The 21,447-nt window shown below is 44.5% G+C and overlaps 1 protein-coding gene across 2 annotated transcripts in view; it reads right to left on the bottom strand.

Moving 5' to 3' along the window:
* The window catches only part of LOC139420124 (procollagen-lysine,2-oxoglutarate 5-dioxygenase 2-like), a 155,015-nt gene that overhangs the window by 67,148 nt on the left and 66,420 nt on the right, over window positions 1-21,447 (bottom strand). For both annotated transcript variants that reach the window (XM_071169863.1, XM_071169864.1), the window contains exons 5-8: window positions 17,319-17,431; window positions 12,946-13,009; window positions 8,865-8,962; window positions 4,762-4,863 (exon numbers count right to left, since the gene is read on the bottom strand). In XM_071169863.1, coding sequence (XP_071025964.1) covers window positions 4,762-4,863; window positions 8,865-8,962; window positions 12,946-13,009; window positions 17,319-17,431 — 377 coding nt within the window. The remainder of the gene's footprint in view (window positions 1-4,761; window positions 4,864-8,864; window positions 8,963-12,945; window positions 13,010-17,318; window positions 17,432-21,447) is intronic.

Genomic DNA, 21,447 nt, shown 5'->3' with positions numbered 1-21,447 from the left:
CTGTGTGTGTCTGTTTCTCTCTGTGTGTCTGTGTGTATATGTCTGTGTGTATCTCTCTGTGTGTGTCTGTTTCTCTCTGTGTGTCTGTGTGTATATGTCTGTGTGTATCTCTCTGTGTGTGTCTGTTTCTCTCTGTGTGTCTGTGTGTATATGTCTGTGTGTATCTCTGTATGTGTGTATCTCTGTCTGTGTGTCTGTGTGTATCTCTGTCTGTGTGTCTGTGTGTATCTGTCTCTGTGTCTGTCTGTGTGTCTGTGTGTATCTGTCTGTGTGTATCTGTCTGTGTGTCTGTGTGTAACCCTCCCAGCCCAACGATGGCCGTTGGTGTGCCCTGTGTCCCTGTTAAAAGAGTGTCTCAGAGCCACTCTAGACAGAGGAAGCAGAGAGCTGCTGTGGTGCAGGACATGGTTGTTGGGTTTTCATTGAGCTTCACTTAAAGGGGTGTCACTGTCTAACCAGTCCTTTATTTAATGGTCCTGCTCAGCAGGCGTTGTATCCACCAGGCTAAGTTACCGTGGTTACCCACCCGGAACATTTCTCACTGCACGCAAATGTAGGGCATATAAATGTGCCCATTTGGGGATCTGACGGTATTTCTGATTGGCTTAACACACCACCACTAATGAATGACCTGTGCAGCTTCTCAAAGTTATGTTTTTCTTCACCTCAAAACAGCAAGCAAACAAAGTCTGTTTTTAAAATCCGTTGAAAATTGACCATAGTTCCTCAATGTATTTGAGAAATCTTTCCAGCTCTCTCCCTTTTCGATAACCACTCAGCGTGAAAAGGGAAAAACGTTATGCTCTGATCCAGTGGAAGCATCCTAAAATAGTCCCACCTGATTACTCCTTATCAGTCCTAGACTTGGACTGAAATAGGTTCCGGTACTCATTTTGGATTGCTGGTACTGTTTATAATTAGGTGCAGTAGCTTCACAATAGTGTTGAGATAATATAAATATAATATATATAAATAAGTAAATATAATATTTAATATAAATAAATATGAAGAGGAACAGGAGCTCAAGTGTAACCGAGGTGAAATGGCTAGCTAGTTAGCGGTGGTGCACGCTAATAGCGTTTCAATCAGTGACGTCACTCGCTCTGAGACCTTGAAGTAGTTTTTTCCCCCTTGCTCTGCAATGGTCGCGGCTTTTGTGGAGCGATAGGTAACGATGCTTCGAGGGTGACTGTTGTCAATGTGTGCAAAGGGTCCCTGGTTCGAGCCCAGGTAGGTGGGGAGGAGAGGGACAGAAGGAAGACTGTTACACAAGCAGTAGAAAATGTTAGATGACGGAGCTGAGGATCTCTCTCTCTCTCTCTCTTCCTGTCCTGGCCGTCCAAACACTGCCTGGTTGTACTGCTGCTCCAGTTTCAACTGTTCTGCCTGCGGCTATGGAACCCTGACCTGTTCACCGGACGTGCTACCTGTCCCAGACCTGCTGTTTTCGACCCTCCCTCTCCCTCTCTACCGCACCTGCTGAATGCTCGGATATGAAAAGCCAACTGGCAATTACTCCTGAGGTGTTGACCTGTTGCACCCTCTACAACCACTGTAATTATTAATTGACCCTGCTGGTTATTTATGAACGTTTGAACATCTTGAAGAACAAACTGGCCTTAATGGCCATGTACTCTTATAATTTCCACCCTGCACAGCCAGAGGAGGACTGGCCAGCCCTCAGAGCCTGGTTCCTCTCTAGGTTTCTTCCTAGGTTCTTGTTTTTCTAGGGAGTTTTTCCTAGCAACGTAGCTAGTAGCTAGTTTTTCCTAGCTACTAAAACTCTTTAACATCATCCTTAGCTCTGGCATCTTCCCCAATATTTGGAACCAAGGACTGATCACCCCAATCCACAAAAGTGGAGACAAATTTGACCCCAATAACTATCGTGGAATATGCGTCAACAGTAACTTTGGGAAAATCCTCTGTATTATCATTAACAGCAGACTCCTACATTTCCTCAATGAAAACAATGTACTGAGCAAATGTCAAATTGGCTTTTTAACAAATTACCGTACAACAGACCATGTATTCACCCTGCACACCCTAATTGACAACCAAACAAACCAAAACAAAAAGTCTTCTCATGCTTTGTTGATTTAAAAAAAGCCTTCGACTCAATTTGGCATGAGGGTCTGCTATACAAATTGATGGAAAGTGGTGTTGGGGGTAAAACATACAACATTATAAAATCCATGTACACAAACAACAAGTGTGTGGTTAAAATTGGCAAAAAACACACACATTTCTTCACACAGGGTCGTGGGGTGAGACAGGGATGCAGCTTAAGCCTCACCCTCTTCAACGTATATAACAACGAATTGGCGCGGGCACTAGAAAAGTCTGCAGCACCCGGCCTCACCCTACTAGAATCCGAAGTCAAATGTCTGCTGTTTGCTGTTTGCTGATGATCTGGTGCTTCTGTCACCAACCAAGGAGGGCCTACAGCAGCACCTAGATCTTCTGCACAGATTCTGTCAGACCTGTGCACTGACAGTAAATCTCAGTAAGACCAAAATAATGGTGTTCCAAAAAAGGTCCAGTCACCAGGACCACAAATACAAATTCCATCTAGATACTGTTGCCCTAGAGCACACAAAAAACGAAACATACCGTGGCCTAAACATCAGCGCCACAGGTAACTTCCACAAAGCTGTGAACGATCTGAGAGACAAGGCAAGAAGGGCATTCTATGCCATCAAAAGGAACATAAAATTCAACATACCAATTAGGATCTGGCTAAAAATACTTGAATCAGTCATAGAGCCCATTGCCCTTTATGGTTGTGAGGTCTGGGGTCTGCTCACCAACCAACCAAAATAGGACAAACACCAAATTGAGACTCTGCATGCAGAATTCTGCAAAAAATATCCTCTGTGTACAACGTAGAACACCAAATAATGCATGCAGAGCAGAATTAGGCCGATACCCACTAATTATCAAAATCCAGAAAAGAGCCGTTAAATTCTACAACCACCTAAAAGGAAGCAATTCCCAAACCTTCCATAACAAAGACATCACCTACAGAGAGATGAACCTGGAGAAGAGTCCCCTAAGCAAGCTGGTACTGGGGCTCTGTTCACAAACACAAACACACCTTACAAAGCCCCAGGACAGCAGCACAATTAGACCCAACCAAATCATGAGAAAACAAAAAGATAATTACTTGACACATTGGAAAGAATTAACAAAAAAACAGAGCAAACTAGAATGCTCTTTGGCCCTACACAGAGAGTACACAGCGGCAGAATACCTGACCACTGTGACTGACCCAAAATTAAGGAAAGCTTTGACTATGTACAGACTCAGTGAGCATAGCCTTGCTATTGAGAAAGGCCGCCATAGGCAGACATGGCTCTCAAGAGAAGACAGGCTATGTGCTCACTGCCCACAAAATGTGGTGGAAACTGAGCTGCACTTCCTAACCTCCTGCCCAATGTATGACCATATTAGAGAGACATATTTCCCTCAGATTACACAGATCCACAAAGAATTTGAAAACAAATCCAATTTTGATAAACTCCCATATCTACTGGGTGAAATTCCACAGTGTGCCATCACAGCAGCAAGATTTGTGACCTGTTGCCACGAGAAAATGTCAACCAGTGAAGAACAAACACCATTATAAATACAACCCATATTTATGCTTATTTATTTTCCCTTGTGTACTTTAACCATCTGTAAATTGTTACAACACTGTATATGTATATATATATAATATGACATTTGTAATGTCTTTATTGTTTTGAAACTTCTGTATGTGAAATGTTTACTGTTAATTTTTATTGTTTATTTCACTGTTGTATATTATCTACCTCACTTGCTTTGGCAATGTTAACATATGTTTCCCATAACAATAAAGCCCCTTGAATTGAATTGAATTGATAGAGAGAGAGAGGCAGAGAGAGAGAGAGGCAGAGAGAGAGAGAGGCAGAGAGAGAGGGGGAGTCAGAGAGAGAGAGAGGCAGAGAGAGAGAGGCAGAGAGAGAGAGAAGCATGTGATATCTGTCTTATCTCACCACTCAATCTCTCTCTTTATTTCCCTCTAGGTCTCTCTCTATATGTATCTCTCTCTCTCTGTGTTTCTCTCTACATCTCCATCACTCTCTCTCTAGCTCTCTCTCTCTCTTTATATCAATTCAATATAAGGGCTTTAATGGCATGGGAAACATATGTTAACATTGTTAAAGCAAGTGAAATAGATAATTGAATTACATTAAAATGTAAATAAACCAACATTAACAGTAAACATTACACTCACAGAAGTTCCTAAAGAATAAAGACATTTCAAATGTCATATTATGTATACAACATACAGTGTTGTAATGATGTGCAAATAGCTAAAGTACAAAAGGGAAAATAAATCAACATAAATATGGGTTGTATTTACAATGATATTTGTAGGAGAGGAGAATGAGAGGAGGAGAGGAGAATGAGAAGAGGAGAGGAGGAAGAGGAGGAGGAGAGGAGGAGAGGGAAGAGAAGGAGGAGGAGAGGAGGAAGAGAAGGAGGAGGAGAAGGAGAGGGAAGAGAAAGAGGAGGAGGAGAGGAGGAAAGGAGGGAAGGGAAGAGGAGTAGGAGGATAAGGAAGAAGAGGAGGAGGGGAGGAGAATGAAGAAGAAGAGGAGAGGAGGAGAAGGAAGAGGAGGAGGAAGAGGAGGAGTAGAGGAGGGACGAGGAGGAGAAGGAAGAGGAGGAGGAGGAAGAGGAGGAGTAGAAGGAGAGAAGATGAGGAAATGTGAATTTGTGTGGTTCACTCACTTCGAGCTGAGACAAATCCACCATGTTGTGGTCACAGACGCCACAGCCTCTCTCGTAGTTCCAGGCGTTGGGGATGTAGTTTCCTAGATAGTTCAAATACATCTGGGGGAAAAAAAGAACAAATAGATGGGATCATGAATCCTCAACAAACCCCATTGTCATGTCATGTTGATTTGTCCTTGTTGCAGCAAAGTTCCATATAGTATCAAGATAACAGTATATTCCACATTGGTGTTCGGTGGTCGTCTGTGTTTACTAGTGATTTACTGTGGTAGTATGTTCAATAGGCGGCATCCAAAATGGCACTCTGTTCCTTACACAGTGCATTACCTCTGAGCAGTGCACAATTGGTCTGTAGGAATGTCAGTCTGGACTGAGAGGTCACAGACAGGTCACAGGAGAGGAGTAGAGGTAATTATTCTCCCTTCTGAAGTCAATCACTAGCAGCTAGGCAGGTCATACTGTATAGATAGATCACTAGCAGCTAGGCAGGTCATACTGTATAGATAGATCACTAGCAGCTAGGCAGGTCATACTGTATAGATAGATCACTAGCAGCTAGGCAGGTCATACTGTATAGATAGATCACTAGCAGCTAGGCAGGTCATACTGTATAGATAGATCACTAGCAGCTAGGCAGGTCATACTGTATAGATAGATCACTAGCAGCTAGGCAGGTCATACTGTATAGATAGATCACTAGCAGCTAGGCAGGTCATACTGTATAGATAGATCACTAGCAGCTAGGCAGGTCATACTGTATAGATAGATCACTAGCAGCTAGGCAGGTCATACTGTATAGATAGATCACTAGCAGCTAGGCAGGTCATACTGTATAGATAGATCACTAGCGGCTAGGCAGGTCATACTGTATAGATAGATCACTAGCAGCTAGGCAGGTTTAGCTTCAGCGTATTTAACATATTCTATAGGAGCTAACGTAAGGGAAAATAAATAAACATAAATAAGGGTTGTATTTACAATGACATTTGTAGGAGAGGAGAAGGAGAGAATAAGAGAAGGAGAAGAGGAGGAGAGGGGGAGAGGAGAGGAGGAGGAGAAGAGGAGGAATATAGCTTTAAATATACCCTTCCTAAGGAGAGTGTATTATTCAGCCTACTCACTAGTGTCTATCTGACAGCAGTTTGAACCCCAGAGTGCAATTCATCATCATGCAATCATAGATATCCCCATAGCAAAACACACACACACACACACACACACACGTGGGAGCATTTTGACGACAGTACTAGTGTTGGGATCCATGTCTTGGCTAAACAACAGATTCTCTGGTACATAATAGAACTGTTGGAGGTGAACTCTGAGTGTGTGTGTGTGTGTGTGTGTGTGTGTGTGTGTGTGTGTGTGTGTGTGTGTGTGTGTGTGTGTGTGTGTGTGTGTGTGTGTGTGTGTGTGTGTGTGTGTGTGTGTGTGTGTGTGTGTGTGTGTGTGTGTTTCTAATCATTGTAAGCCAGGGGTTCCCCGCTCTACCTCGGCTGACAACAACAACCACACAACAGATGTCATTCAGGTGCAACTAAACTAGACTTCATTTCAAGTGAATCCACATCAACTGTTGTGTTGATCCTGCCGGTTACTTTGTGACAGGTCGTTAAGTTAGGCCTTTAACCATTAACCTGACCTTAATAACTCACTGTTCTCAAAAGCTTTTTATTTTATTTTACCTTTATTTAACTAGGCAAGTCAGTTAAGAAAAAAAATCGTATTTATAATGACGGCCTAGGAACAGTGGGATAACTGGTCTAGGAACAGTGGGTTAACTGGTCTAGGAACAGTGGGTTAACTGGTCTAGGAACAGTGGGTTAACTGGTCTAGGAACAGTGGGTTAACTGGTCTAGGAACAGTGGGTTAACTGATCTAGGAACAGTGGGTTAAGTTTTTTTCAGGGGCAGAACGACAGATTTTTACCTTGTCGGGTTGGTGATTCGATCTAGCAACATTTCAGTTACAAGTCCAACGCTCTAACCACTAGACTCTAACCACTAGGCTACCTGCCTCCTCTACACTCTAACCACTAGGCTACCTGCCTCCTCTACACTCTAACCACTAGGCTACCTGCCGCCCCTACACTCTAACCACTAGACTACCTGCCACCTCTACGCTCTAACCACTAGGCTACCTGCCGCCCTTACACTCTAACCACTAGACTACCTGCCACCTCTACGCTCTAACCACTAGGCTACCTGCCGCCCCTACACTCTAACCACTAGACTACCTGCCACCTCTACGCTCTAACCACTAGACTACCTGCCACCTCTACACTCTAACCACTAGGCTACCTACCACCTCTACGCTCTAACCACTAGGCTACCTGCCACCTCTACGCTCTAACCACTAGGCTACCCTGCCACCTCTACACTCTAACCACTAGGCTACCTACCACCTCTACGCTCTAACCACTAGACTACCTGCCACCTCTACAGACTAACCACTAGGCTACCTACCACCTCTACGCTCTAACCACTAGGCTACCTGCCACCTCTACGCTCTAACCACTAGGCTACCCTGCCACCTCTACACTCTAACCACTAGGCTACCTACCACCTCTACGCTCTAACCACTAGGCTACCTGCCGCCCCTACACTCTAACCACTAGACTACCTGCCACCTCTACGCTCTAACCACTAGGCTACCTGCCGCCCCTACACTCTAACCACTAGACTACCTGCCACCTCTACGCTCTAACCACTAGACTACCTGCCACCTCTACACTCTAACCACTAGGCTACCTGCCGCCCCTACACTCTAACCACTAGACTACCTGCCACCTCTACACTCTAACCACTAGACTACCTGCCACCTCTACACTCTAACCACTAGGCTACCTACCACCTCTACACTCTAACCACTAGGCTAGCTGCCGCCCCTGCTGGTACATTTACAAGGTTCTGTGTGATGACAGGTCAGCCCAGGCACTTCATCAGGCCGCTACCAGTCAATGTGCAGGGGAACGAGGTAATTGAGGTAGATATCTACATATAGGAAGGATAAAGTGACGAGTCTAAAGAATTAATGCAAAAAGGGTCAATGCATATAGGTAAATAGTTAACCAATAGCTACGCAGACTATTTAGCAGTCTTATAGCTTGGGGGTAGAAGATGTTCTGGGTTCTGTTGGTTCCAGACTCAGTGTATCCCCAGGAGAATGATTTCTGAATTTACCAGACATCCTGCTATGGACTCACTGACCCAGTGTTATAGTACTGGTACGGAGAGAGGGATGGAGGGAGGGAGAGGGGGATGGACAGAGAGAGGGAGAAGGGAGGCTGGACAGACAGAGATATGGATGGAGGGAGGGAGAGGTTCAATTGCAGAGAGAGGGGTGGAGGGAGAGAGAGAGGGAGGGTTGGATGGATAGAGGGAGTGAGGGAGGGAGGGAGAGAGAGAGAGAGAGGTAGGGAAGGTTGGATGGATAGAGGGAGGGAGGGAGGGAGGGAGGGAGGGAGGGAGGGAGGGAGGGAGGGAGGGAGGGAGGGAGGGAGGGAGGGAGGGAGGGAGGGAGGGAGGGAGGGAGGGAGAAGTTACATTGCAGAGAGGGGGGTGGAGGGAGAGAGAAGATGGAGGATGTGATCAAGAGGGATGTAGTGAGAGAAGGGAGGGAGCGATGTAGTGAGAGAAGGGAGGGAGGGATGCAGTGAGAGAAGGGAGGGAGGGAGGTAGAGATGAGGAGGGAGGGAGGGAGGTAGAGAGAGAAGGGAGGGAGTGAGGTAGAGATGAGGAGGGAGTGACACCGAATGTTGGCTGGATTCCAGTGAAGTTCCCCCACACAGATTCTAAAGAATCCCAACTATTCCTCCAACGTAGAATCCCTAACTCTAGAGATGTTTCAGCACAGCTATTTGGACAGGAACCTCAGAAAGTTGGCCTGAACACCAGCCTTCCAGGCAGCTCTGGGGAGGGTTGCATCTTTTCATTCCAACTACAATAAAGCAATGTGAAACACTGACATAATTCAACAAGGCTGAAACAGTGATTATACATGTTTTTGAACTGGGGTCATGGATCTGGAACCAGACACCTGAACAGTGGATTTTACCGTGGATGGTTCCCAGCATGTTCAAACATGAATAATGTCTTACTCACTTTGGTGTTGGCGTTTCCATGGACGACCACTGGCAGTGTGTCGTACACGGTGTTTCTGACTCGTACTCTCTCCGTTCCAAACTTCAGAAGAACTTCGTCTTTAGGGAGAGACAGGAGAACAGAAGAACAGGGTTGATATTACGCTACTGGGGCCTTACAGTATCTAAACATGATCTCAACCCTTTATTTATCTGGCTGTCACAAGACTCTGTCTGGACTCTGTCTGGACTCTGTCTGGCTCTTTGGCTCAATACACAGTCACTGGCACAAAACAGAACTCAGTAACTGTCTAATAAATGTAATCTCTGTGAAATAAGGTTGTAAAAATGCTAAAGTTGTTTTTACAGATTGGTACAATTCCAAAATCTATAAATACTTTTCCTGAGTGTAATTTTCATCAGCTGGAGATAGGAAACCGAGACTCCAGAAAGCTGAGAGTTTCAAAGACAGAGACTCCTGGAAACGGTTTACAGCAGGGGATAGAGGGGTAAAATGAGCCAAAGTGGTAGTTGAGCCACCCATTGTTTCTAGGAAACCACACACAAGATGTATAATTTGACAAAATATCTAGGAAGAGGTCATCATTTCATGAAGTCTGTGAAGGAGAAAACCACATGGAAAAAGTGGTAAGCGAGTTAGGGCCAAAAAACAGATTTTCACCAAGCCAAACGAGTGCATTCGGAAAGTATTCAGACCCCTTGACTTGATACACATTCTGTTGTTACCCCCTTATTCTAAAATGGATTAAATTGCTTTTTTCCCTCATCAATCTACACACAATACCCCAAAATGACATCGCAATACCCCAAAATGACATCGCAATACCCCAAAATGACATCACAATACCCCAAAATGACATCACAATACCCCAAAATGACATCACAATACCCCAAAATGACATCACAATACCCCAAAATGACATCACAATACCCCAAAATGACATCGCAATACCCCAAAATGACATCACAATACCCCAAAATGACATCGCAATACCCCAAAATGACATCACAATACCCCAAAATGACATCACAATACCCCAAAATGACAAATCAAAAACGTTTTTTATACTTTTTTTTTGCAATTGTAGAACATTTTTTTTAAATACACATTTGGCAGCGATTACAGCCTCGAGTCTTCTTGGATATGACGCTACAAGCTTGGTACATCTGCATTTGGGGAGTTTACCCCATTCTTCTATTGCAGATCTTCTCAAGCTCTGTCAGGTTGGATGGGCAGCATCGCTGAACAGCTATTTTTAGGTCTCTCCAGAGATTTCGATCAGGTTCAAGTCCGGGTTCTGGCTGGGCCACTCAAGAACATTGAGAGACTTGTCCCGAAGCCACTCCTAAATTTTTTGGGCTGTGTTCTTAGGGTCGTTGTCCTGTTGGAAGGTGAAACTTTGCCCCAGGCTGAGGTCCTTAGCACTTGAAAGTAGGTTTTTATCAAGGATCTCTCCATTCTTCAATCTGTTCATTTTTCGCTCAATTCTGATTAGTCTCCAAGTCTCTGCCGTTGAAAAACATCACCACAGCATGATTCTGCCACCACCATGCTTCACAGTAGGGATGGTGCCAGGTTCCCTTCAGATATGTGATGCTTGGCATTCGGGACAAAGAGTTAAATATTGTTTTAATCAGACCAGAGAATATTGTTTCTCATGGTCTGAGAGTCCATTAGGGGCCTTTTGGCAAACTCCAAGTGGGCTGTCATGTGCCTTTTACTGAGAAGTGGCTTCCATCTGGCCACTCTACCATAAAAGCCTGATTGGTGGAGTGCTGCAGAAAAGGTTGTCCTTCTGGAAGGTTCTCCAATCTCCACAGAGAAACTCTAGATCTCTGTCAGAGTGACATTCGCAGGGCAGCCAGCTCTAGGAAGAGTCTTGGTGGTTCCAAACGTCTTCCATTTAAGAATGATGGAGGCCACTGTGTTCTTGGGGACCTTCAATGCTGCAGAAATGTTTTGGTACCCTTCCCCAGATCTGTGCCTCAACACAATCCTGTGTCGGAGCTCTATGGACAATTCCTTCGACCTCATGGCTTGGTTTTTTCTCTGACATGCACTGTCAACTGTAGGACCTTATATAGACAGGTGTGTGCCTTTACAAATCATGTCCAATCAGTTGAATTTACCACAGGTGGACTCCAATCAAGTTATAGAAACATCTCAAGGATGACCAAATGGAAACAGGAGGCACCTGAGCTCTATTTCAAGCCTCATAGCAAAAGGTCTGAATACTTAAGTAAATACGGCATTTCTTTTATTTATTGGTATTACATTTGCTAAAAAAATAAATAAAATAAAAAACAGTTTTCACTTTGTTATTATGGGGTATAGTGTGTATAAAAACACATTTAATCCATTTTAGAATAAGGCTTTAATGTAACAAAATGTGGAAAAAAAGAAACCTGAATACTTTCTGAATGCACTGTATTGTGTAAAAGGTTTTATCGTGCTTGTTTTCTTTACCAAAGCCAAACGTTTTGTAAATCAGTTAGGGTCTCTATGACTAGGAGGCTGTAAACCATGACAGGTCATCCTGGTAGCTGTGTGGGCTAACATGCTGAAACACTGATTCATTCTCAAGGCCATCAGACTGTGAAACAGCCATTACTAACATCTGCTAACCATGTGGATGTGACAAATAAAATGGGGTAAATTGAGCCGATGGCGATGGGGTAATTTGAGCCAATGGCCATGGGGTGAGTTGAGTCCATGGCCATGGGGTAAGTTGAGCACACTTTTTATTGGTACAGAGCAGACATCATCATCGTAAGTTGAGCCAATGGCCTTGGGGCAGACATCATCATGTCCTGCGTAAACAAACGTAAAACGAGCTGGTGTCTGGCCCCCCTTGAGATTCCTGAGTGCAGCCAAGGAAGTGAGAGAAGGGAACAAGTCCATTAGAGCAGCAGCAAGGAATGAAGAAATAGACAGAATGACTCTGACGAGGTGCATGAACTAAAATAAAACAAACAAGGAGCTTTGTGAAGAGAGGCTGTGACAGAGTAGCAGAGGAACACAAGGTCTGATGACATGGAGTCTGAGCTTGATAAACAGATCAAAAAATCTCACAGACCAGTTTCATGAGCTCAGTAACGTCAAATGCAGATAACTTGCCTACGAATTGGCACATCGAAATAACATCCCTGTCCCAGACAACTGGTCACAAAATGGAAGGTTACGTGATATTGAACAGAAAGATCTACAACTGAATGTAGGAATACATTTCAGATTTACAATATACCACACCCCCATTCCATGAATTAAACTTTAACATACCAGCACCATCACAAGATACCATCACCTCCTTACCCAATGATGGCTCAACTTACCCTGTCCCCATTCTAAACGTACCCCATACCCCATTCTAAATGTACCCCATACCCCATTCTAAACGTACCCCATACCCCATTCTAAACGTACCCCATTCTAAACGTACCCCATACCCCATTCTAAACGTACCCCATACCCCATTCTAAACGTACCCCATACCCCATTCTAAACGTACCCCATTCTAAACGTACCCCATTCTAAACGTACCCCATACCCCATTCTAAACGTACCCCATACCCCATTCTAAACGTACCCCATACCCCATTCTAAACGTACCCCATTCTAAACGTACCCCATACCCCATTCTAAACCTACCCCATACCCCATTCTAAACGTACCCCATACCCCATTCTATACGTACCCCATACCCCATTCTAAATGTACCTCATACCCCATTCTAAACGTACCCCATACCCCATTCTAAACATACCCCATACCCCATTCTAAACGTACCCCATACCCCATTCTAAATGTACCCCACACCCCATTCTAAACCTACCCCATACCCCATTCTAAACGTACCCCATACTCCATTCTAAACGTACCCCATACCCCATTCTAAACGTACCCCATACCCCATTCTAAACGTACCCCATACCCCATTCTAAACGTACCCCATACCCCATTCTATACGTACCCCATACCCCATTCTAAACGTACCCCATACCCCATTCTAAACCTACCCCATACCCCATTCTAAACGTACCCCATACCCCATTCTCCCCTAATAAGGGCTGTGGCAACTCACCGATTGCTCCATTTAAGTTCTGGAAAATCTGAGACTTGTGGTCCAAAGTCATGTTCAAACTCTCCTGGGAAAAAAAAACAACATAAAGAACATTGAAATAAAAACGACAAGTGAAATCGTCTGGTTATTTTAATCAGTTTGTCTTCTGGGGTGTGATGTGTTTTCAGGCATTTTTATGAGGACATGCAGTGGGATAACAACCCTCTGTAACACAGTACTTACAGCACTTACCCTCTGTAAAGGGTCCAGGTATGTCTACACTGAGCACATTCCTTAATATCAGTCCAAGATATCAACTTCCCAGGTCATGCTTCAAAACCAACTTTATAAAGAGGTTTTAAAATTTGGTTCCGTGTGACTGAACATTCCATGACGTACACTAAGGCATAGCTGTCAGAATAGATGGATGCCGTTCATGATTCATATAATTCACCAATACGTTTCTTGGCAGTCCCTAAAACATATTGCTGTCAGGTTGTAAATCATAACTTGTTTGCTGCCTCAACACATTTGTGATGAACTGTTTCAGTTACAATTACTCCATATTTTTTTATGAAAATGGACGACTGTAGTTAAGGCTGGAAATGTCTATACAATCAGACTAGCAAGGGGCGATGATCACAAGTCAGTCATAACGTGGACAATAGGCTAGTGTCACAAGTCAGTCGTAACGTGGACAGTAGGCTAGTGTCACAAGTCAGTCATAACGTGAACAATAGGCTAGTGTCACAAGTCAGTCGTAACGTGGACAATAGGCTAGTGTCACAAGTCAGTCATAACGTGAACAATAGGCTAGTGTCACAAGTCAGTCGTAACGTGGACAATAGGCTAGTGTCACAAGTCAGTCATAACGTGAACAATAGGCTAGTGTCACAAGTCAGTCGTAACGTGGACAATAGGCTAGTGTCACAAGTCAGTCGTAACGTGGACAATAGGCTAGTGTCACAAGTCAGTCGTAACGTGGACAATAGGCTAGTGTCACAAGTCAGTCGTAACGTGGACAATAGGCTAGTGCACACGTGTCAAACACAAGGCCCGCGGGCCCGAATAGGACACAAGCAAGTTTAAACGAGTCAACAGTTGATTCATCTACTTTATGAAATTACAGCCTGATGCGCTGGCGTCTGTGAATTCAACATCAGTTGCGATATTTCAGTATGTCCCGTTTACAGCAGAGGGAGTCGCTCCTCTTTTCAGTTCGCTGCAGCTAGCGCCTAGAACGAGCTGCAACAAACACTCAAACTGGCCGGTTTTATCGCCCTCTATTCATTCAAATTCTCAATCATGGACACTCTTACTGAAAGTTGTGTCTGCTTCACGTGATGTATTGTTGTCTATAGCTTCGTACCCTTTGTGCTGTTGTCTGTGCCCAGTAATGTTTGTAACATGTTTGTGTTGCTACCATGTTGTGTTGCTACCATGTTGTGTTGCTACCATGTTGGACTGCTGCCATGTTGTGTTGCTACCATGTTGTGTTACTACCATGTTGTGTTGCTACCATGTTGTGTTGCTGCCATGTTGTGTTGCTACCATGTTGTGTTGCTACCATGTTGTGTTGCTACCATGCTGTGTTATCATGTGTTGCTCCCGTGCTGTGTTGTAGTCTTAGGTCTCTCTTTATGTAGTGTTGTGTTGTCTCTCTTGTTGTGATGTGTCTTTTGTCCAAAATGTTATTTATTTTTAATCCGAGCCACCGTCCCAGCAGGAGGACTTTTGCCTTTTGGTAGGCCGTCATTGAAAATAGGAATTTGTTCTGAACTGACATTGGGACAAAGATCATTATTTTTGGAGAAATGTCCTCTGGTCTGATGAAACAAAAATTTAACTATTTGGCCATAATGACCATAATGTTTGGAGGAAAAAGGGGGATGCTTGCAAGCCGAAGAACACCATCCCGACTGTGTGAGGGGCTCTCACTGCCAGACAGGTGATTTTCTGCCCAAACTCTGTATGCCCTGAGCTCTCCATCCTTGTTCCTGCAACTAACTATGTATGCCATGGGCTCTCCAACCTTGTTCCTGCAGCTAACTCTGTATGCCATGGGCTCTCCAACCTTGTTCCTGCAGCTAACTCTGTATGCCATGGGCTCTCCAACCTTATTCCTGCAACTAACCAATGCTTCATTTGGGAAACCAAGTGAAATATGTTCAGGAACATTGATAGTAACATGTTTTCATAACGTGCTCCAGAACGGAATAAAGGAGAGAGAGGAGGAGAACGTACGGTGGGGAGATATTCTGTAAAGCTAAAGGTGGAATTTGATATGTCAGCCTATTAATTAAGAAAACATTTAAACAAATCCCTAGACGAATCAAATGCAAATTCACTAGAATTGTTAGCTAACAGTTCGCCGCTCTGCACAATCCATGAAACAAAAGCATCACCCAGGGCTGTACGTCCTCTCCCAGATTCGTGGATAGACATTGTGGAGTGCAGCACAAGGTAACCAGTCCATCCAGTATGCATAATGGTTTATCCACACTCAAAGGTGATTACTCAAATGTGTTTAATTTTGGAGTATAGGCTAGACCAATTATGTACCAAAGAGATCTTAAATCAGTTTAGATGTATTTGTCTCTGCCGTGAGTAATATGCAGTAGGCTATGTATTGTAAAACGTCACAATCGTCATTTTAATTCAGTTTATTTTTGGCTTGGGCTCATCATTTTTGGCTTCGAAACAACATAAAAACAAACACGTTCTCCACTCAGTTTCAAGCTGTTGTTAAACCTTTTTCTTCAAATCGATCATCGCAGTGAGGTGAGTTGTAAAAAGCACGATACTGGTTGATGTGATTTTAGATTGCGTTAGCATTGATGTCAAAGTGGTTGGAAGAACAATAGAGCCTTGAGTACCAGGACATTAGGACCTGATGGAGGGACAATAAGAGCCCTGAGTACCAGGACATTAGGACCTGATGGAGGGACAATAGAGCCCTGAGTACCAGACCATTAGGACCTGATGGAGGGACAATAGAGCCCTGAGTACCAGGACATTAGGACCTGATGGAGGGACAATAGAGCCCTGAGTACCAGGCCATTACGACCTGATGGAGGGACAATAGAGCCCTGAGTACCAGACCATTAGGACCTGATGGAGGGACAATAGAGTCCTGAGTACCAGGCCATTAGGACCTGATGGATGGACAATAGAGCCCTGAGTACCAGGCCATTAGTACCTGATGGAGAGACAATAGAGCCCTGAGTACCAGGCCATTAGGACCTGATGGAGGGACAATAGAGCCCTGAGTACCAGGCCATTAGGACCTGATGGAGGGACAATAGAGTCCTGAGTACCAGGCCATTAGGACCTGATGGAGGGACAATAGAGTCCTGAGTACCAGGCCATTAGGACCTGATGGAGGGACAATAGAGCCCTGAGTACCAGGCCATTAGTACCTGATGGAAGGACAATAGAGTACTGAGTACCAGGCCATTAGGACCTGATGGAGGGACAATAGAGCCCTGAGTATCAGGCCATTAGGACCTGATGGAGGGACAATAGAGCCCTGAGTACCAGGCCATTAGTACCTGATGGAGAGACAATAGAGCCCTGAGTACCAGGCCATTAGGACCTGATGGAGGGACAATAGAGCCCTGAGTACCAGGCCATTAGGACCTGATGGAGGGACAATAGAGTCCTGAGTACCAGGCCATTAGGACCTGATGGAGGGACAATAGAGTCCTGAGTACCAGGCCATTAGGACCTGATGGAGGGACAATAGAGCCCTGAGTACCAGGCCATTAGTACCTGATGGAAGGACAATAGAGTACTGAGTACCAGGCCATTAGGACCTGATGGAGGGACAATAGAGCCCTGAGTATCAGACCATTAGGACCTGATGGAGGGACAATAGAGCCCTGAGTACCAGGCCATTAGTACCTGATGGAAGGACAATAGAGTCCTGAGTACCAGGCCATTAGGACCTGATGGAGGGACAATAGAGCCCTGAGTACCAGGCCATTAGTACCTGATGGAAGGACAATAGAGTCCTGAGTACCAGGCCATTAGGACCTGATGGAGGGACAATAGAGCCCTGAGTATCAGGCCATTAGAGACCTGATGCTCGTTAGCGAGTTGGGTACTACCGACACATTTCCAGAATGCATAAGAGGAGATTCAACATAAACTCCACGGTCACGTGTAATTTTACCGCGGTCATGACTCATTCTGGCGTGGCGGTAATACCCAGGCAACACAACAACCGGAGGAACCGCAATAATGTAAATACCGAAGCACATTCCAGAGCATTTACCCTATAGAAAAGTTCCAGGTATATCAGAGTTTTAGCATGTGATTTACAATACCGTGAGTGATGACATTTTAGTATACGACCGCCAGCGTTGCTAGAGCCACACAGGACCACCACTCACCCTCTGTTGAGGGTCCAGGTATATTTTGGTGTAGAACAGCTGGTCGTCATCGTTCTCGTGAAGGTTCCACTGCTCTACGATCTTGGTCACATACGGGGCGTAGCCGATGATGCCTAGCGGTTCAAAACAGAGATAAAAACCAGATTGAGTTCAACAAATGGGGTCCTATAGAACAAAATATGAGGTGAACTGTGGGTGATTGTGTTGTAGTATGGGGTGAACTGTGGGTGATTGTGTTGTAGTATGGGGTGAACTGTGGGTGATTGTGTTGTAGTATGGGGTGAACTGTGGGTGATTGTGTTGTAGTATGGGGTGAATTGTGGGTGATTGTGCTGTAGTATGGGGTGAACTGTAGGTGATTGTGTTGTAATATGGGTGAACTGTGGGTGATTGTGTTGTAGTATGGGGTGAACTGTGGGTGATTGTGCTGTAGTATGGGGTGATTGTGTTGTAGTATGGGTGAACTGTGGGTTATTGTGTTGTAGTATGGGGTGAACTGTGGGTGATTGTGTTGTAGTATGGGGTGATTGTGTTGTAGTATGGGGTGAACTGTGGGTAATTGTGTTGTAGTATGGGGTGAAATGTGGGTGATTGTGTTGTAGTATGGGGTGATTGTGTTGTAGTATGGGGTGAACTGTGGGTGATTGTGTTTTAGTATGGGGTGAACTGTGGGTGATTGTGTTGTAGTATGGGGTGAACTGTGGGTGATTGTGTTGTAGTATGGGGTGAACTGTGGGTAATTGTGTTGTAGTATGGGGTGAACTGTGGGTGATTGTGTTGTAGTATGGGGTGAACTGTGGGTGATTGTGTTGTAGTATGGGGTGAACTGTGGGTGATTGTGTTGTAGTATGGGGTGAACTGTGGGTGATTGTGCTGTAGTAGGGGGTAAACTGTGGGTGATTGTGTTGTAGTATGGGGTGAACTGTGGGTGATTGTGTTGTAGTATGGGGTGATTGTGCTGTAGTGTGGGGTGAACTGTGGGTGATTGTGCTGTAGTATGGGGTGAACTGTGGGTGATTGTGTGGTAGTATGGGGTGAACTGTGGGTGATTGTGATGTAGTATGGGGTGAACTGTGGGTGATTGTGTTGTAGTATGGGTGAACTGTGGGTGATTGTGCTGTAGTAGGGGGTGAACAGTGGGTGATTGTGTTGTAGTATGGGGTGAAATGTGGGTGATTGTGTTGTAGTATGGGGTGATTGTGTTGTAGTATGGGGTGAACTGTGGGTGATTGTGTTTTAGTATGGGGTGAACTGTGGGTGATTGTGTTGTAGTATGGGGTGAACTGTTGGTGATTGTGTTGTAGTATGGGGTGAACTGTCGGTAATTGTGTTGTAGTATGGGGTGAACTGTGGGTGATTGTGTTGTAGTATGGGGTGAACTGTGGGTGATTGTGTTGTAGTATGGGGTGAACTGTGGGTGATTGTGTTGTAGCATGGGTGAACTGTGGGTGATTGTGTTGTAGTGTGGGGTGAACTGTGGGTGATTGTGTTGTAGTATGGGGTGAACAGTGGGTGATTGTGTTGTAGTATGGGGTGATTGTGCTGTAGTATGGGTGAACTGTGGGTGATTGTGTTGTAGTATGGGGTGAACAGTGGGTGATTGTGTTGTAGTATGGGGTGAACTGTGGGTAATTGTGTTGTAGTATGGGGTGAAATGTGGGTGATTGTGTTGTAGTATGGGGTGAACTGTGGGTAATTGTGTTGTAGTATGGGGTGAACTGTCGGTGATTGTGTTGTAGTATGGGGTGATTGTGTTGTAGTATGGGTGAACTGTGGGTTATTGTGTTGTAGTATGGGGTGAACTGTGGGTGATTGTGTTGTAGTATGGGGTGATTGTGTTGTAGTATGGGGTGAACTGTGGGTAATTGTGTTGTAGTATGGGGTGAAATGTGGGTGATTGTGTTGTAGTATGGGGTGATTGTGTTGTAGTATGGGGTGAACTGTGGGTGATTGTGTTTTAGTATGGGGTGAACTGTGGGTGATTGTGTTGTAGTATGGGGTGAACTGTGGGTGATTGTGTTGTAGTATGGGGTGAACTGTGGGTAATTGTGTTGTAGTATGGGGTGAACTGTGGGTGATTGTGTTGTAGTATGGGGTGAACTGTGGGTGATTGTGTTGTAGTATGGGGTGAACTGTGGGTGATTGTGTTGTAGCATGGGTGAACTGTGGGTGATTGTGTTGTAGTATGGGGTGAACTGTGGGTGATTGTGTTGTAGTATGGGGTGAACAGTGGGTGATTGTGTTGTAGTATGGGGTGATTGTGCTGTAGTATGGGTGAACTGTGGGTGATTGTGTTGTAGTATGGGGTGAACAGTGGGTGATTGTGTTGTAGTATGGGGTGAAATGTGGGTGATTGTGTTCTAGTATGGGGTGATTGTTTTGTAGTATGGGGTGAACTGTGGGTGATTGTGTTTTAGTATGGGGTGAACTGTGGGTGATTGTGTTGTAGTATGGGGTGAACTGTGGGTGTTTGTGTTGTAGTATGGGGTGAACTGTGGGTAATTGTGTTGTAGTATGGGGTGAACTGTGGGTGATTGTGTTTTAGTATGGGGTGAACTGTGGGTGATTGTGTTGTAGTATGGGGTGAACTGTGGGTGATTGTGTTGTAGTATGGGGTGAACTGTGGGTAATTGTGCTGTAGTATGGGGTGAACTGTGGGTGATTGTGTTGTAGTAGGGGGTGAACTGTGGGTGATTGTGTTGTAGTATGGGGTGAACTGTGGGTGATTGTGCTGTAGTATGGGGTGAACTGTGGGTGATTGTGTTGTAGTATGGGGTGAACTGTGGGTGATTGTGTTGTAGTAGGGGGTGAACTGTGGGTGATTGTGTTGTAATATGGGTGAACTGTGGTTGATTGTGTTGTAGTATGGGGTGAACTGTGGGTGATTGTGTTGTAGTATGGGGTGAACAGTGGGTGATTGTGTTGTAGTATGGATGAACTGTGGGTGATTGTGTTGTAGTATGAGGTGATTGTGTTGTAGTATGGGGTGAACTGTGGGTGATTGTGTTGTAGTATGGGGTGAACTGTGGGTGATTGTGTTGTAGTATGGGGTGAACTGTGGGTGATTGTGTTGTAGTATGGGGTGAACTGTGGGTGATTGTGTTGTAGTATGGGGTGAACTGTGGGTGATTGTGCTGTAGTAGGGGGTAAACTGTGGGTGATTGTGTTGTAGTATGGGGTGAACTGTGGGTGATTGTGCTGTAGTAGGGGGTGAAGTGTGGGTGATTGTGTTGTAGTATGGGGTGAACTGTGGGTGATTGTGTTGTAGTATGGGGTGAACTGTGGGTGATTGTGCTGTAGTAGGGGGTGAACTGTGGGTGATTGTGCTGTAGTATGGGGTGAACTGTGGGTGATTGTGTTGTAGTATGGGGTGAACTGTGGGTGATTGTGCTGTAGTAGGGGGTGAACTGTGGGTGATTGTGCTGTAGTATGGGGTGAACTGTGGGTGATTGTGTTGTAGTATGGGGTGAACTGTGGGTGATTGTGCTGTAGTATGTACTGTATTCTTCCATAAATTATAAAGATTATGCATTTAGTTTTCTCCAGAATCTGTCATGTAGCAAGACAACGATCCCAAACACACAATCAAGTATACATGAAAATGACCATATAAAGCCGTTTTGGAATGGCATAGTTCAGACCAAAATGTCAGTCGAGATGTTGAGGCAGGACTTTAAACCACCAGTTCATGCCTGAAAACCCACAAATGTTGCCGAGTGAAAGCAATTCTGCATGGAAGATTGGGACAAAATTCCTCCAACAGAGATGTGAGAGACTGATCAACAACTACAGGAAGTGTTTGGTTGGAGTCATTGCAGCTAAATGTGGTACAACCAGTTATTGAGTGTAAAGGGGGCAATTACTTTCAATTACTTTCTCACACAGGGGGGATTGGTGTTGCATATCTTTGTTCATGAAATAAATTAAATAAGTATCGTCATTTATGTGTTATTTATATAATATTAGGTTTTGGATGAACATCTGATAACATTTAGTAAAAAAAAATAATATGCCAAAGTAGAGTACATTTGAAAGGGTCAAATATTTATTCACAGCATTCTACATATCATTCAGAGGTAAAAGATTTGATCCAAAAGCATTCTACATATCATTCAGAGGTAAAAGATTT

Source organism: Oncorhynchus clarkii, chromosome 11, assembly GCF_045791955.1.
Source record: "Oncorhynchus clarkii lewisi isolate Uvic-CL-2024 chromosome 11, UVic_Ocla_1.0, whole genome shotgun sequence".
Classification (NCBI taxonomy): Eukaryota; Metazoa; Chordata; class Actinopteri; order Salmoniformes; family Salmonidae; genus Oncorhynchus; species Oncorhynchus clarkii.
Note: the sequence above shows the minus strand (reverse complement) of the source record. Positions and strands in the feature narration are given on the sequence as shown.